At 39.5% G+C, this 15049-nt stretch overlaps 1 protein-coding gene and 1 long non-coding RNA gene across 5 annotated transcripts in view; one reads left to right on the top strand and one right to left on the bottom strand.

Annotated features, from left to right (window-relative positions):
- Positions 1-688: 688 nt before the first annotated feature.
- On the bottom strand, positions 689-7192 carry LOC119523160. The gene is made up of 3 exons (XR_005214602.1): positions 6602-7192; positions 1505-1891; positions 689-1403 (listed from the first exon to the last, which is right to left on the bottom strand). It is a non-coding gene; the product is annotated as an uncharacterized LOC119523160 (long non-coding RNA).
- A 274-nt stretch (positions 7193-7466) lies between these two features.
- The window catches only part of AP1S2 (adaptor related protein complex 1 subunit sigma 2), a 29231-nt gene continuing 21648 nt past the window's right edge, over positions 7467-15049 (top strand). For all 4 annotated transcript variants that reach the window (XR_005214665.1, XM_037822592.1, XM_037822591.1 and 1 more), the window contains exons 1-2: positions 7467-7620; positions 9724-9902. Coding sequence is in view for 3 of the 4 variants with exons in the window: in XM_037822592.1 (XP_037678520.1) it covers positions 9724-9902 (179 nt within the window). In the remaining variant the exon portion in view is untranslated. The remainder of the gene's footprint in view (positions 7621-9723; positions 9903-15049) is intronic.

The raw sequence follows: 15049 nt of genomic DNA, 5'->3' as shown, positions 1-15049 counted from the left end.
AGCCATTTCTCCAAAGAAGATATACAAAAGGCCAATAAGCATGTAAAAAGACTCTCAACATTATTAGTCATCAGGGAAATGGTCATCAAAACCACCATGAGATACCACTTCACACCCAATAGAATGGCTATTGTCAAAAAAACAGAAAATAACAAGTGTTGACAAGGATGCAGAGAAACTGAACATACAGTTGGCAGGAATACAAAATGGTGCAGCTGCTGTGGAAAACAGTTTGGCGGTTCTTCAGAAAGTTAAACATAGAATTACCATATGAACTGGCAATTCTACTTCTAGGTATATACCCAAAAGAACTGAAAGCAGGGACTCAAACAGATATTTGCACACCAATGTTCACAGCAGCATTATTCACATTACCTGAAAGGTGGAAACAATTCAAGTGTACATCAACCAATGAATGGATAAATAAAATGTGGTCTATACATATGATGGAATATTATGCAGCCATAAAAGGGGTGAAGTTCTGATACATGCTACAACATAGATGAACCTTGAAGACATCATGTTAAGTGAAATAAACTGGACACAAAAGGACATATATATAAATATATATATATGATAATATATATACACACACACACACACACACACACATATATACATATATATATATATATATATATATATATATATATATAAAATATCTAGACTAAGCAAATTCAGAGACAGAAAGTAGAATGGAGATTACCAGGGGCTGGGGGGAGGGGAGGTTGGGGAACTTTGCTTAATAGGTACAGAGTTTCTGTTTGGGGTGGAAGTCTTGGTAAAAGATGGTGGTTATGGTAATAGAGTAACATTGTGAATGTAATTAATGCCACTGAAATGTATACTTAAAATGGTTAAAATGGGAAATTTTGTGTTATATGTAGGCTACCATAATTTTTTACAAACCAAAACCTTCCATTTATTATCTCACAGTTTCTCTGGGTCAGAAGTTTGAGCACAGGCTAGCTGGGTCCTCTGCTCAGGTCATAGTTATGTGGATGTAGCGATTAGTAAGACATGATCCCACTCCTGGAGATGACAAGAGTTTCAGGCTGCTAGTGGAGATACAAATAATTTAATAACAGACAGAAAGATAAGAGGAGGCAGAATTGAATAGTTTCTGTTCTGAGGGTTTTTTTTTTTTTTTTGCATGTGTTTGATGTGTTACTTTTTCTGTTTATTGTTTTTGTTTCATATTTGGTTTTTGCCTAAAGATAACAGACTAGTAGTTTATGGGTAAAAGAGTATACTGGGTGGCAAGATCATTGCCTTGACACGGAAAATAGGGGTCTTAGTTCCTCACTTACCCCTAACTAGGTTGTATGATCTTGAACGATTTGCTTAACTCCTCTGGAACTTAATCTCTACATTTGTAAAATGAAGTTTGTGAATGGAATGACCTTTAAAAGTCTATTATTTCATACATTTGTTATATTAAAATATGTACTCCTCTGGAACTTAATCTCTACATTTGTAAAATGAAGTTTGTGAATGGAATGACCTTTAAAAGTCTATTATTTCATACATTTGTTATATTAAAATATGTACATTACTCCTAAAATTTTTTAAATCATACAATTAAAATGCCCACGTGTCTTAGTTTGCCAGGCTGTTATGGCAATCACCACAGAATGGGCTGGCTTAACCAACAGAATTTATCGACCTACCATTTCAGAGGCCAGAAGTCCAAATCAAGGTGTTGGCCAGAAGGCTTGCTTCCTCTCGAGATTGGTAGTGTTCTGGCTAGCCGGCAATCCTCAGGGCTCCTTGGCTTGTATCTCTGCTTTCTGTCATCACATGCCAACATCCTCTCTTTTCTCTTCCAGATTCTGTTGACTTCCGGCTTCTGACTCCTCCCCGTGGCTTTGCAGCAGAGGAACATCAGCAGCTAGTAACAGATGAACCCCAAATTATCAGTGGCTTAATACAGATTTATTTCTGATTCACTTAAAGTCAGTGGTAGGAAAGATGACAGGAACCCAGGCTGACAGAGACTCGGCCACCTTCAACACATCACTTCCAGGGTCACCTTGGGTGCCAACATCCAGTTGGCAAAAGCAGGGTTGAGGAGGGAGGAGGAAGGGAGGGAGAGAAGAGGCTCCATGGGCATGCCTAACTGCAAGGGAGGCTGAGTAGAGTCTAGCTGTGTGTTAGGGAAGAGAAAGGGTAGATTTTGATTAATACATACAGGACTGTCTTACTCAGGGCTATTGTCTCTTTCTAGCTATTCCCCCTCAATTCCCTCCTTTCCACCCTATGCCTGTAGTTGCTGACAAAATATTTCAGATGCAATTCCTACTTGGCATGAGTAGTTGGGAAATATTTTTAGAGTAGTGATATTCATAAAGTAAGCATTTGATTTTTATGGTATAAGCAATCTTCAGGTTTCTCTAAGCCTTAGAATATTATAGTACATTAGTTTGTGCAGGACATATAATGATCATATGTCACGCTGAGTTGGGCATATAGATATAGCTTCAGGTTCATAAAACTGCCACTGTTACTCTCCTAATGTCATCAGGCTTAATGAGGTTACCAATGAGAAAATATTCAGATCTCAAGTGTATATTAGATCCCTTTTCTGGGAAACTGATATCACAATTGCTGACTTTGAGAACTTTCCAGGTGAGATATCATAGCTTTTTGGGTATAGAGCAATGATTCTCAAAGTGTGGTCCCTGGCTGCAACAGCCTCACCTGAGAACTCGTTAGACAATAACAATTTTTAGGCCCCACCTCAGACCTGCTGAATCAGAAAACGGGGATGGGATCCAGCAATCTGTGTTTTAACAAGTCCTCCAGGGAATTTTGCTCAGGTCAACGTTTGAGAACCACTGGTCTAGGGATCTGGAGTTGAGTATGATTACTGCTGACGCATTTCATTTTAAGGACCAGGTCAAAAGAAGAGTATTTAAAATCATTTTGTTTAAAACATATCGAATCTCTCTCTTTTATTGCTGTGAATTAAGGGTTAGGTAGAAAATTAACAGAAAAAAAGATTCCTAAGAGCCCTGGAAGGTTATTAAGGCAAAGATTTTTCAAAGATGCGGGTCAAGAAATCTAGGGTTCTAAAAAGCATCGCGAGGGGTTTCCTAAAAGAAAATGTGTTCATAATATGTTGATCAGGAACTGATCTTCTCACCAGCCAGGGTTTGTTTCCAAAAGGCTCAGAATTCTGTGTCAGGAGAAACCATTTCAGAGCTTTAGGACTGAGATAATATCTTATTCATCTTTATATCCCCATTACCTTCAGAGTGCCCAGTATGGAGTAGACACATAATAAACATTTATGAGTAAATAAATGAATGGACAGAAGAATAAATTTTTGTTGGGGGAAAGCTTTCTATCATTTCAAGGATTCGGGTTTTAAGTAACTTCCATTAATATTCTGGGGTCATTGTGAAAACAAATCCCGTTTGGATAGTTTATTCTAGTTACAATTAAGGAATACTAACACCTATTACATGTGGCTAGTCTTTACTTTTCAGTAGTTAAGGATTTTACCTACCAAGTATTAAGAATAATTCCTCCAACTCTTCCAAGAGAGAGACAAAAAAACATACGAATATAGTGCTTGTTCTATTTCTCAAGATGTCTATAAAAGATCTCTGTTACTGCACGTTAGCCATTTTAGTAACTAACCCAGGGTTTCTCAGCCTCGAACTATTGACATTTTGGGCAAGATAATTCTTTGTAGTAGGGGTGGCTATACTATACACTGCAGGTTGAACAGCATCCCTGGCCTCTACCCAACAGATGCCGGTAGCATGTTCCCCAGGTTGTGACAATCAAAATGTCTCCAGACACTATCAAACGTACCCCTGAAGGGCAAAATTGCCCCAGTTTGAGAACTACTGCTCTTACCTAATATTACAAGGAGAATAGTAATTTTCCTGCATTTTATTCAAAGCTATGAAGCAGGCTTCAAGAAAGAGCATATGTTCCATATTTCTCTTTAGCTCATTGTTGAGGACGTTGGCAGTGACAGTGCTATCTATTTTGAAATGATTTGGTTCACAAATCCTCATTATTTTAGGCCAGTTTTCTCCTTGGAATAACTTTATCTTTGGAGATGCAAATCCACAGACTCTAAGCATCTTTTTTACACTTACTGTGATCTACACTGATTCAGCACCGACTTCCACTGCCAGGTATTTTTATTTAATAATTTTTAAGTAATATATAGACTGGCTTTAGGAACTCTGTATGCATCTGTAATATAGCGTTAGCACTAACTGAATGGTTGTCTACTTCATTTCAATATAAAAAAATTATCTAAGTATGACCTGCACTAAAATAAAACGTAATGTTAGCCTTGATGACATCTTACCTCAAGACTCTGTCCCAAGAAAGAAATTTAGCATTGTTTCTGGACTTTACTTCCTGGTATCTAAAGAATATACTAATAATTTTCTCTTTTGATTGATTTTAGATGTCATCTATTTTCTTCTTTCCTAGGGCATGAGGATTTAGCATTAACATCCTCTCACTTCTGCTCCTACATATTCTCAATATAAATATAATTTTTACTCACATCATCTGTCTGTGTTTAAATGATGACGATGTAAGGATCATTCACTACAGAGCCAATAGCACAATAGCATGCCCTGACACCCTGGCTGACAACTTCATGTCAATGTCTCCTCTCTTATTCTTCATGTCCTTGTGGATATACATGTTTTAAACGTTGCTTATTTTCATTTAATGGTGTTTGAGAGGGAGAGGTGAAAAAGTATGTGGCCGTGACATCATATTTAACAGGATGTGTTATTAGTTTTGAAATAATAAAATTATTTTTTAAGTATTTTTAAAAATTATTTTTGAAAACATTTAAAAGATTACATAAAGTCTCAAAATCCTATTATTAGAAGGAAGAACTCCTATTTCACCCTAACCTCTTGCATTTAGCATAAATTAAAACTAAGCACTTTTTTTTAAACTTAAGAAACAATTATAAAATCTGATTTTCAATTTTTCTTAAAAAGTAATTTTTGTACCGTTATTAACACCAAGAAATCAGGGCCTCCCAGATAACAAAGCAGAGGATTAAAAAAGATGTCCTATTGGCATAACAGATAAAGAAGATACTCAGTGAGAAGAAACATGTATATAGTAATAAAGCCCACAATTTGGAAATTTGGGGAAGCAAAGTCAAGCAGTTAATTACTAACAAAGATGGAAATAGTGCTTCTTTTGTCTTGCACGGTGAATGCACAATTAGCACTTAATATTAAGACGAGGGAAGAAACCACCTATAATTTACTGAAAAAGACCATCTGCTTCTACAAATTTTGTTCCCATACACTTGCCAAAAGAAAGGAACATATTAACAAAATAATGGGCTCTGCGCCGTTAATTGCTGGGTTGTTTGCAGTTGTGCTGTTGCTATTAGAATTTAATAAGCCATTCCTTCTGCTAAATTAATAAGCAGCCAAGATTATGTAAGAGTTGCAATCAGTCGCTAATTCTTTTTCCCATAATTCCTTCCCCTCCCTACCCCCACCGCTGCCTTTTGTAGGGTAGGAACACCGGCAACTGCCAATGTCATCAGCAAGTCTCCAGAGCCACAGACCAACATTAGAAGAACCAATGAGTATAAGCTTGGAAGTGGCTAGTTCAGGAATCCTGAGGATATATGTGTTTTGTACAGAAAAAGAGAAAAGCAGCATTTGGCATCAGAGGGCCAGTTTTCATTGCATGATAATGGAGCTATCTTTGAACAGGCTAATGGGCTCTGTTTTATTTTATATAGTAAGGGAGAAATGCGGCTTTGGTATGTGCCTTTGGGACACGGCTGGGCCGGAAGCAGGGAGAGAATTGGTTAGGGGACCTAAAGAACCACGAAAAGCCAGCTTTGTTTTGTGTCCTGTGTTTTGTGCCGGACACTTCTTTTGAATTCCAATATACATTAATCATGCAGGTCGGTAAGAAATCTTCCAAGCAGAAGTAGTGCTTAACAGGGGAGGCATTATCAATTTTTATTTTGCATTTAGCAAAACCAATGCCTCTAAACCTCTATTACATACTACCTTAATTTTATAAAGACATTATTATAAGACACAAAAAAGGAAGAACATAATCCCTAATAAAGGATTCCTTTAAATTGATTAAATTTAGCTTCATTGTTTTTTACCGTAAGCCATTAAGAATTTCTGGCGACTATGTTTGGGAACCTCTGCAAAAAGGGCAAGGCCCAACAAGAGCAATTGTCTAGCTAAATATGTCTAGGTGACTGGGGTAATAAGAGCATTCAAGGTGGGAAACCCATGGCTGTTCAAGCAAAGTCATTCAATCCCGTGGGGTTCCTCTTTCCTCATCTGTTAGGAGATGAATTGGACTAGATGATTCATCCATTCTCTCACTACAAAAAAAAAAAAAAAAAAAAGAACATCCTTTACGTGCCAGACACTCTGCTCAGCATTACAGTTCTTAACAAATCTATCATTTTAAGAGTGCTTATCAGTCAACTCGCATACTTATCAGATGTATTATATGGCAAGGAGTGAACTAGGTTGGGGATGCAAAATGAATAAAAATCAAGATGATGTGCTAAATAGAGGCCAACTGGCATGTGAGTGAAAGAGGGATTAGTTCTTACAGGGTTTTACTCAGGTTTCGCAGGAAAGGTGCCATTTGAAATGAAGGGCATTGCAGAAGAGCGAGTCGTCAAGGCTAAACTGGAAGCCAGGCGCCTAGAGGACGGCCCCGTGTGAAGCGAGCGGGACTTCATCTCGGAGGTGAGGTGCTGTCTGGGCTTTTCAGCAGGAAACGGGCAGTAACCCATAGGATCCGCAGCACTGAGGACGGGCGAGGCAAGCCCAGAGAAGAGACTTCTGCAAGGATTGGGTGAAAGGTGTCTGGACTAGGGCTGTAGTAGTGCAGATGGGAAGGAGGGGCCGGATTCCAGAGACTTGGAGGTAAAATACTTGCAAAAGGCCCACTGGACGTTCGCACGAGTTCCGCGAAAGAGCTGACTTGTTTTCCCCGGAGTAGGAGCTCCCCCTCCCACCATCATCCCCAGCGGTCACATCTCCCTTGTCCCACCCTCTTAGGGCACGAGAGTTATCCGAGTTCGAACTCGGCTCTTCGGGTTCGAGCCCTGCCCCGCCCTGCGCGGCGATCTCAGCAAAGGGCACCGCAGCATCCCGTCCTCCCGTCGGGGAAGAGCCGGGGCAACAGCCCGCACGCACCCCGGAGGCACGGACGCAAGTGCGCAGGTGCGCCGACCCCGACAGACGCCGCTTCCGGGTCACGTGGCGAGTTTCCGGTTCGCGCCCCCCCCACCCCCCCCCCCTTCGTGAAGAGGCAGCCAATCGGCTTCGTCGGACTGCGCGGTCGCCAGCACTGCCTCCGGTGCCGTTGGTGACTGCCGGGCTGCTTTCCGCGCGTCGCCCAGCCCGCCCCTCCGCTCGCCGCCATCGCGGCTCCTCCCTCGGCCGGCCCCCGGGGCGGGGTCTGTCGGCTCGCCCTCCCCTCGCCGCCTAAGCCTGCCCTTCGCCGAGTCTGTCCCCTCCCCGCGGCAAAACGGCTGCTCCTCAACACGGCGACAGGGGTTTCCCCTCAGCCGCCGCCGCAGCTGCTGGCCAAGCTCCGCCGCGCCCGCGCCTCGCGCCCACCGTAAGTCCCGGGGGGACGAGCGAAGCGCCCGGGTCGCAGATGGAAAGGGGGAGGGAGGATTGGGCGTTAACCCCGCCGCGCCCCGGCGACCCCCACCCCGCGCCCGCCCGGCCCGCCACTGGGGCGCCGCTCCCCGCCCCGCAACTCACTTCTCTCCGCTCCGCGACCCGTTCCGCGCCACGCCCGGAGATGCGGGGACCGGTCCCGGGTTCCCGCCCCGCGGCACCTGTGTTTCGGGAATCGCCTCAAGTTTTGCGGGGCGTTTTCGGGAGGGGCCCGCGATTGCGTGCGGTGGAGGACCCCTGGCGCCCCCTGCGCGGCGGCGGTTGCCATTGTCTCCCCCACTCCCTGCCCATCAGCTCGCCCGGGCTCGGTCAGTGGATAGAGTTGTGGCCCCGGGAGGCGGCGGCGGAGACGGCGGGACCCGAGGAACGCTGGCTCCCGGCCCCGCTCCGGGGCTGAGCCCATTGTTTTTAATAGCAATCTCGAGGAATTGTGGTGCCCTGTGATTTGCGGCAAAATCAAAGCATTGGTTTTTAACAAGAGGACAGGAGTACCTTGTGCTTTGCATCCTGGTATCGTCCCGCGTTAGCAGATTGTTTTAAGGAGACTAAATTATTTATTCGTCCTGTAGAGCGGTAGAGCGGATACAGGACCCTGGTACAGATAGCTTTGAGCCCATACTCTTTTCGTAAGCTGAACCCTTATCCCTTCTGGTCACCAAGATCTAGGAATACTAGGTCCATTCTTTTCCAAGTTCTGGTAACGGGTTTGCATTAAATGTCCACTTGGTGGTTCACTTGCTGTCCTCTTCCAGTGCCGCTGTATACAGACACTTTGGTATCTCCGAATAGTCTTTGTATAATTTGTGCCGGTGAATCTTTTTAGGTGAGATAAAATCGGTTTGGGCCTTAAATCAATTTTAACTATAAAGTTAAATGGGCGAGTCATAAATTTCCAAATACCTCCATGATGCTGTTTTGGATTACTACAAAAAGTGACGATATCTTAGCGACTTTGGAAATTTAGGGCCCATTTTGTTCTAAACTGGTTGTGTTAATCCCCCCTCCCCATGTTAAAATTCAAGATGGTGTGATGAATATTAAAAATCAGGCTTGAATTATACTTGCAGTAACACTATTAAAGGAACTTATGATAGGAAAAGAAGAAACAATTACCTGCCTGAATTCTACTTTGCTGTTTAGGTAATCAGTTGAATTACAAGAAGCATTCCTTAAAAATTAAACATGTAGACTAATCAACCAGTTGATTTGCAGATTATAAATACGTGTATGCAAAATAATGTAAGTATAAATTACACTCGAATTCAGCATCCACTCCATATGTAGATTTTCTATTGTTAAATAAAGCAATTGTCTGTTGTTTTAAATGAAGTATTTCCTGTAATGTCTCTGAATATGTGTAACTCATTACTTTTGGCTTTTTTAAGGTCTATTCTCTTTCATATTACATTAACTCAGTTCTTTATTGTGTGCATATTTATGCTGGATTTTTAAAAAAGAGATGAGAACAGATGCCAAATAATCAGGCTTTTATTCAGAAAAATGTATTTATGGGATCTTTTTTTTTTGTTTGTTTAAAATATGCTAGCATAAACTGAAGAGAGTGTTCTGAGTGATAGTCTCTCTATAAGAAATTTAGCCTGGAACTGGAACAGCCTCAGGGTGAAAAATAGTAGTCTCTTGTTTCTTTCAAATGTATGTAAGTAAAGTGATGTGTACAGTTTTCCTTGGATGCATGAGAGTGTGGAATGTATAGCAAGCACAGGGAGAAAATAGTTTCTTAAAATGCAAGAGTTATCTTTCTTTTTCTTCAAAATTTCCACTCCAACTTACTATGTTTTTCTTTTTTTCCTTGCAGTCCTTTCCAAACTTAAATGGAACACAGTGGGGTGGGTTTGCACGCAGGAGAAAGAGCTTTCTACAAGAATTCCTGCTATTTTAATTGGCATAGAAATATTGATGACTACTAATTGCTTGTCAGTTAAATGCCCCCCAGAGTTTCTCTATAAAACATGTTATTTTAACATTAACTGTTGAATCAAAGTATTTCCTGTAACCTTGGTTTTACTTATCTTAACAGATGCAGTTTATGTTGCTTTTTAGTCGTCAGGGAAAGCTTCGACTGCAGAAATGGTATGTCCCGCTGTCAGACAAAGAGAAGAAAAAAATCACAAGGGAACTTGTTCAAACTGTCTTAGCGCGTAAACCTAAAATGTGCAGCTTTCTTGAGTGGCGAGATCTGAAGATTGTATACAAAAGGTATAATTTTTTATTTATTGGGAAGTTGAAATGGCAGAGTCAAATGTTAGGCCGTTTATAATGTGGAAGATTTTGAAAGATGACATTTATAAATGATTATTAAAGATTTAGATGAAATGAGTTTAAAGTGAAGCTTTGTATTTTTAAGATAACTGCTTTTTTGATTGATTACCCAGGCTAAAATGAAAATGTTAAAATCAGGGAAACAGTTTTCCTAATTATATAATTAAAGACAAAATGATTATTGTGCTTAATTGTCTTTTTAGAAAAATTCAATGAATTCATTTCCTTGCAGGGCTAAATAGGGTCAACATTTTAAATTGTGTCTGTAATTCTCTTGATTTAGACAAGCAAAGACAGAGCCCAATCCATTTCCCTTCCTCCTCCCCACAAATCCATAAAATAATGGCCGGTATTTGACATGCCTTTTATCTGCCTTTTAGAATCTTAATCATTTATAAACGCCTTGGGTACATAGGCCTTTTCAATCATATAAATATTTTAAAACTTTGTGTATATACAGGATCTGTTTTTTAGTAGTGTTTATTAATTTGAAGTATAATTATTGCTGTGTTGTAAGTGCAATTAGATATGTAATTTTGCCAGAGATAGATTTTTTTAAACTGATGTTACGAAATGTCTCATTGATTGCCTTTTAACACCAAAACGTTTTTTAAAAATGTTATCTTAAATCTTTATTACCTGGAAAGTAGTATATTCTTTTATTTTATTACTATCTGAAACTCTTAATACTTTAAAGAAGTTGCTCCAGCTTGTTCCAAGCAGGTTAAAAGAAATATAATTTTTTCTTTTACATAACATTTTTTTGGGGGAGGGGGGATTTACTTCATTTCTTCCCCATTACTGTTCCCTTACCAATAACATACTGAATTTAAGATAAGAGAGTTTCTGCATATAAAAAACCGTCTCTTGTTTACAGGGTGGAGAGTGCAGGAAACTAACAGTATGGGATGCAAGGATTGAAGAGAAGTCTTGTTTTCTTTTCAGCTTCCCTTTATTTCACTCCATGTATAGATAGTTTTTTGTTTTTTGTGGCAGAGATGTCGGGGGAAGAAAGGGAGGTTGTAGGACATAGAGAGTTTTGTTTTAAATACTATACACTCCTCACAGAAAGAATTCAATTGTCTTTGGGGGATTTGTATCCAGTGTTTGGTGTAGTGTTTGTTGAGAAAGATCATAGCAAAAAATCATAGACTTTTAGAGCTGAGAGGTGTCTTAAAATAATAGTAAGTGATTTGTTTTTAAGCTTTTTTCCCTGTCATAGAACCTTAATAAATAAACTAAAAGTGATTGCTCTGGTGAAATCAGGAACTTGGAATCTTGTAGCCCTGCTCACTTGGCATCTTCCCTCCACACAGGAGACAATTTCTGAGTTTGAAAATCACTGCTGTTGATCAAACGTCAATTTTATGAAAATGAGAATTTGCCCTAGGTCATATGCTGGTTAGTGACTGACGTGGAGATAGAAATCAAGTCTTAATCATGCAGGCAAATGTTTTAGACAGGGGTGAAAGATCAAATTTTCATTTCTTTAAAAGCTCATGGCAATAATAGGATAATGGAGGTGGGGTGAGTCCGATACTGGCCCCTGAAAGATCATTTAGGAGACTATTAGAATGAGGTCCTGAACTAAGACGGTGGTTATGAGTTCAGCAGTAGAAAGGAGAGCTATTACAGAGATAAATTTGGTAAGACTTGGTTACTGCTGTAAGTGGGGAGGGCAAGGAAGGAAAGGGAGGGGTGGGATGGTTTCCACATTTCTGGTTTGCCTGCCTGGGTAAATGGTGAGCTAGAGCACTTGGCTAATATTTGGACATGTCCACTTGCAGATGCCTGTGTGACTTCCATTTAGAGATGCCTAGTTTCCTGATGGGGTGGGCATAGATATGGAAGTCTGGGTAAAAATTAGGCATCAAGTATTAGAAGGCCAACATTTGAGCAGCAGGCAAAGGGAGTAAAAGAAAGGATGTTCAGAGTTGAATGAGAACGAAAGTCAAGGAAGGGAAGAGAGTTTCGAGAATGAGATCACCAGTGCCAAATGACACAAAGTTCATTAAAATGAAGCAAGAATCTGTTAGATTTTACAGTGAGCTTTTCAGAAATGCCCTTTGCCAGAACATCTTCAGTGGAGTAGTAGACAGAACTCTCCATGTAATGAGATGAAGTGGGAAAAGGTGGAGAAATTTTAACAGCAAGTGTAGACTATTTGGGGGAGCTTTGCTGTGAAGGAAGGGAGAAGAGGTGGTATCAACCCATAGACACCCGTAGGAGTTGGGGACCGGGTTAAAAAAAATAGGTAGGAGGGATTTAAGCTTACTTCTAGATAGGAAAAGGAGTCCCCCTTGCGAAGGAGGAAAATACCAGCAAGGGAATCAGTCCCATGAAGCAAGGTTTCTGCAGCTGAAGGAAATGGTCTCTTAAACTGACAAGAAAGTGATGGTTCGTGTTCCTGCACATAGCACTCAACGTGTACCAAGTTGGGTCACTGCTTTTTCTTCTAAAAGCTATAAAGAGTAATTTAACCTGACTCTGATACTTGCTTCAAGCTCCCTTAAGTAAAAGGTGTACTTTTTTTTTTTTAAATAACAGCTTTATTGAGATGTAATTCACATACAATGGGTGGAATTTGTAATCAGTAATCATTTCTATACAGCCTCCTTATTTTGTACTGGAACCCTCATCTGTTACCCACTTCAGGATATTTTTTTGTGAAATACAAACAGCTGACTTGTTTTCTAGTCCAGCTGGAAGAGAAGACCTTTTAAGCAAGAGAATTACTGTTTAGCTCTTGAGAAATTCTGAGCTAGCATGCTTTCTGTTTATATCAGGAAGTGATCTTTATGTCTTTGTTAAGTTGTATCATCTACATTCTTCATCTTGAGTATTTCTCATACAAGTTACCCTTTTGGGGAAGGAGAGTTAGGGGATAAGGAAAAAAACAGACTTAAAAATCTGGGACTAGAGTTCTTTTCCTTGTTTGTGCCATTAGCTAGCTAGTTTTGTGACTTTGAACAAGTCATTTTGCCATTGTTTCCTCATCGTTAAATAAATGCTCTTGAAGATCCCTCAAAGATAGAACATTGTATTCTTTTTTGTGCAGTATTTTTTATGGACAAAGCATTGGATTAAAGTTATTTTAAATCATTAGAAAATACATACACATCCAAATTACTAGCTTGAGAATTCGTCAAGTATTACTGTATTGATTTTATTTACTAACAAAAGAATATTTTAGGACACAGTAGTGGGTATTGAGAACATTTTAGTTACATTCACCGACAGTCAGCTGATATTTAGCTGACTGTGGAGAAGTCATGTGTTTTGAATATAAGAACAGGCACTTTGAGATGTTCTCTGAGTGCCAGTAATTAGAGTAAGCCTTAATCCACTGTACTAAAAATCCCCAAACATAACTTTTTTTCTTACTAGTCTATTATTAATTTTATTTCAGATTTAGACTTACAAATATGCATTAAGAGAAGAAAAATGAGCTCATTGAATTGAAATTTTAAAAACAAATAGGGAGTACACTTCAGGTTCTCTTGGTCATCTTTTGCTAAATCAGTATGACAATTTTTATTTCTTTCCCACTTCAAAGCTCTTGAATATTGCTTTGAGTATGTGTTAATTCTTGCCAGGTACAGGATTACTTTATTTATTACAGTTCTTGGCTATAGAATTTAATATAAAACTTGGGCTCTGGGGTCAAAGCTCTGTTCCACCACTTACTCTGGGCAGGCTACTCAGTTAAGCCTTGGCCTCCTATAAGTGCAAGTAATAATATCTTATGGGGGTGTTGTGAGGATTAAAATGGTAAAATATGCAGAAGTTAATATTTAGTGCCCCACTTCAGAGTGAGGATTCAGTTCACTGTTATTATGGCTTCTGTTTCTTCCTTTCCTAAGCTTTCTGGAAAAGAGGTGTGTTCTTACAGTCCTGATAACTAGATGTTCACCTAAACAAAGAATTCATTAATTTGATGGCTCTTTTTCCATTCTCAGTGAAAGAAAGCATTTAGTGTTGAGAGTTTTTTTATTTTGTTTTGTTTTTTGTTTTTTGTTTAGTACTGTTTGGTGTTTAGGTTTGTCAGTTCTGATAATTTTCTAATTGTTTCAGAATGATTAGTATAATTTAGGGCCTTTGACTAGTGTTTAAATGTTCCTTGTAAGTGAAGGCAATGCTGTGGAAGAGGAGCACAGATGGTGCTAGCAATAGATTGTTTATTTAATAGTAGCATTGAAGAAATGTTGAAAATGAGAATCAGAGGAGTTTTACTCAAAACCGAATATTATAAACTGTGTAATGGAATTATTTAGCACACTGTACATATCAGTCTTGTGGTTTTTATCTGTCATTTTTTTTTTATGTCAGTGCCTTTAAATCTTTAATTTTCTTAGTTCAGGGAGTCTTCTGTCTCACATTCCCCAAATTCAAATTCTATTTGGTAAGCACGGGTTAGGAAGGCTTAGAGAGTTTGAATATTCCGTTACCTTTTTAAAAAAATAAACATAAATGTAGGGTAAAAAGAGAGGAGGCCATCTGTTTAAAGTTGGAGGTGGTACCCTGTTAAGTCTTCCACGTTTTATTCACAATAATAAATGAACATGTGAATGTCCACTCTGTATAAAACCACTTTAAATAACTTTACTGAATGTGAAAGCCAGGTAGAATGGACATGCAACGTCATCTGTATGTCGGGAGGCTGTATAGTAGAGTGGGAAGAGGCCTGCTATTAAGGTTGCAGGATCTGGTTTCGTGCCCCAGTACTACCACTTGTAGGTGGTGCCACTCATGAGCCTCGTTTTTTTCTCATCTGTAATCAAGGATGATAGTACTTGCTGTGGAAAAGATCATATAAGATGAAATGTTTTTTACAGTGTGAAATTAATAATAGGGCATTATGTTAATACTGGTTATTTTTATATTGGAGAGCAAGAATTTATTAAATGCCCATATTGGAAACCCTGATACTGAGATTGTGTGTGTTTGTCAATATATTATTTTACATTAGTGCTATCAGCAGCGGTTGCCCATTGTGTTTTTAAAAAATCATTTGTGCGCCTCAGTGAAAATTACAATCTAAACTGACACTTTTGTTTAGAATGTCTTAGATGTTTATTCTGTTT

This window comes from Choloepus didactylus, chromosome X (assembly GCF_015220235.1).
Source record: "Choloepus didactylus isolate mChoDid1 chromosome X, mChoDid1.pri, whole genome shotgun sequence".
Lineage (NCBI taxonomy): Eukaryota > Metazoa > Chordata > Mammalia > Pilosa > Megalonychidae > Choloepus > Choloepus didactylus.
Note: the sequence above shows the minus strand (reverse complement) of the source record. Positions and strands in the feature narration are given on the sequence as shown.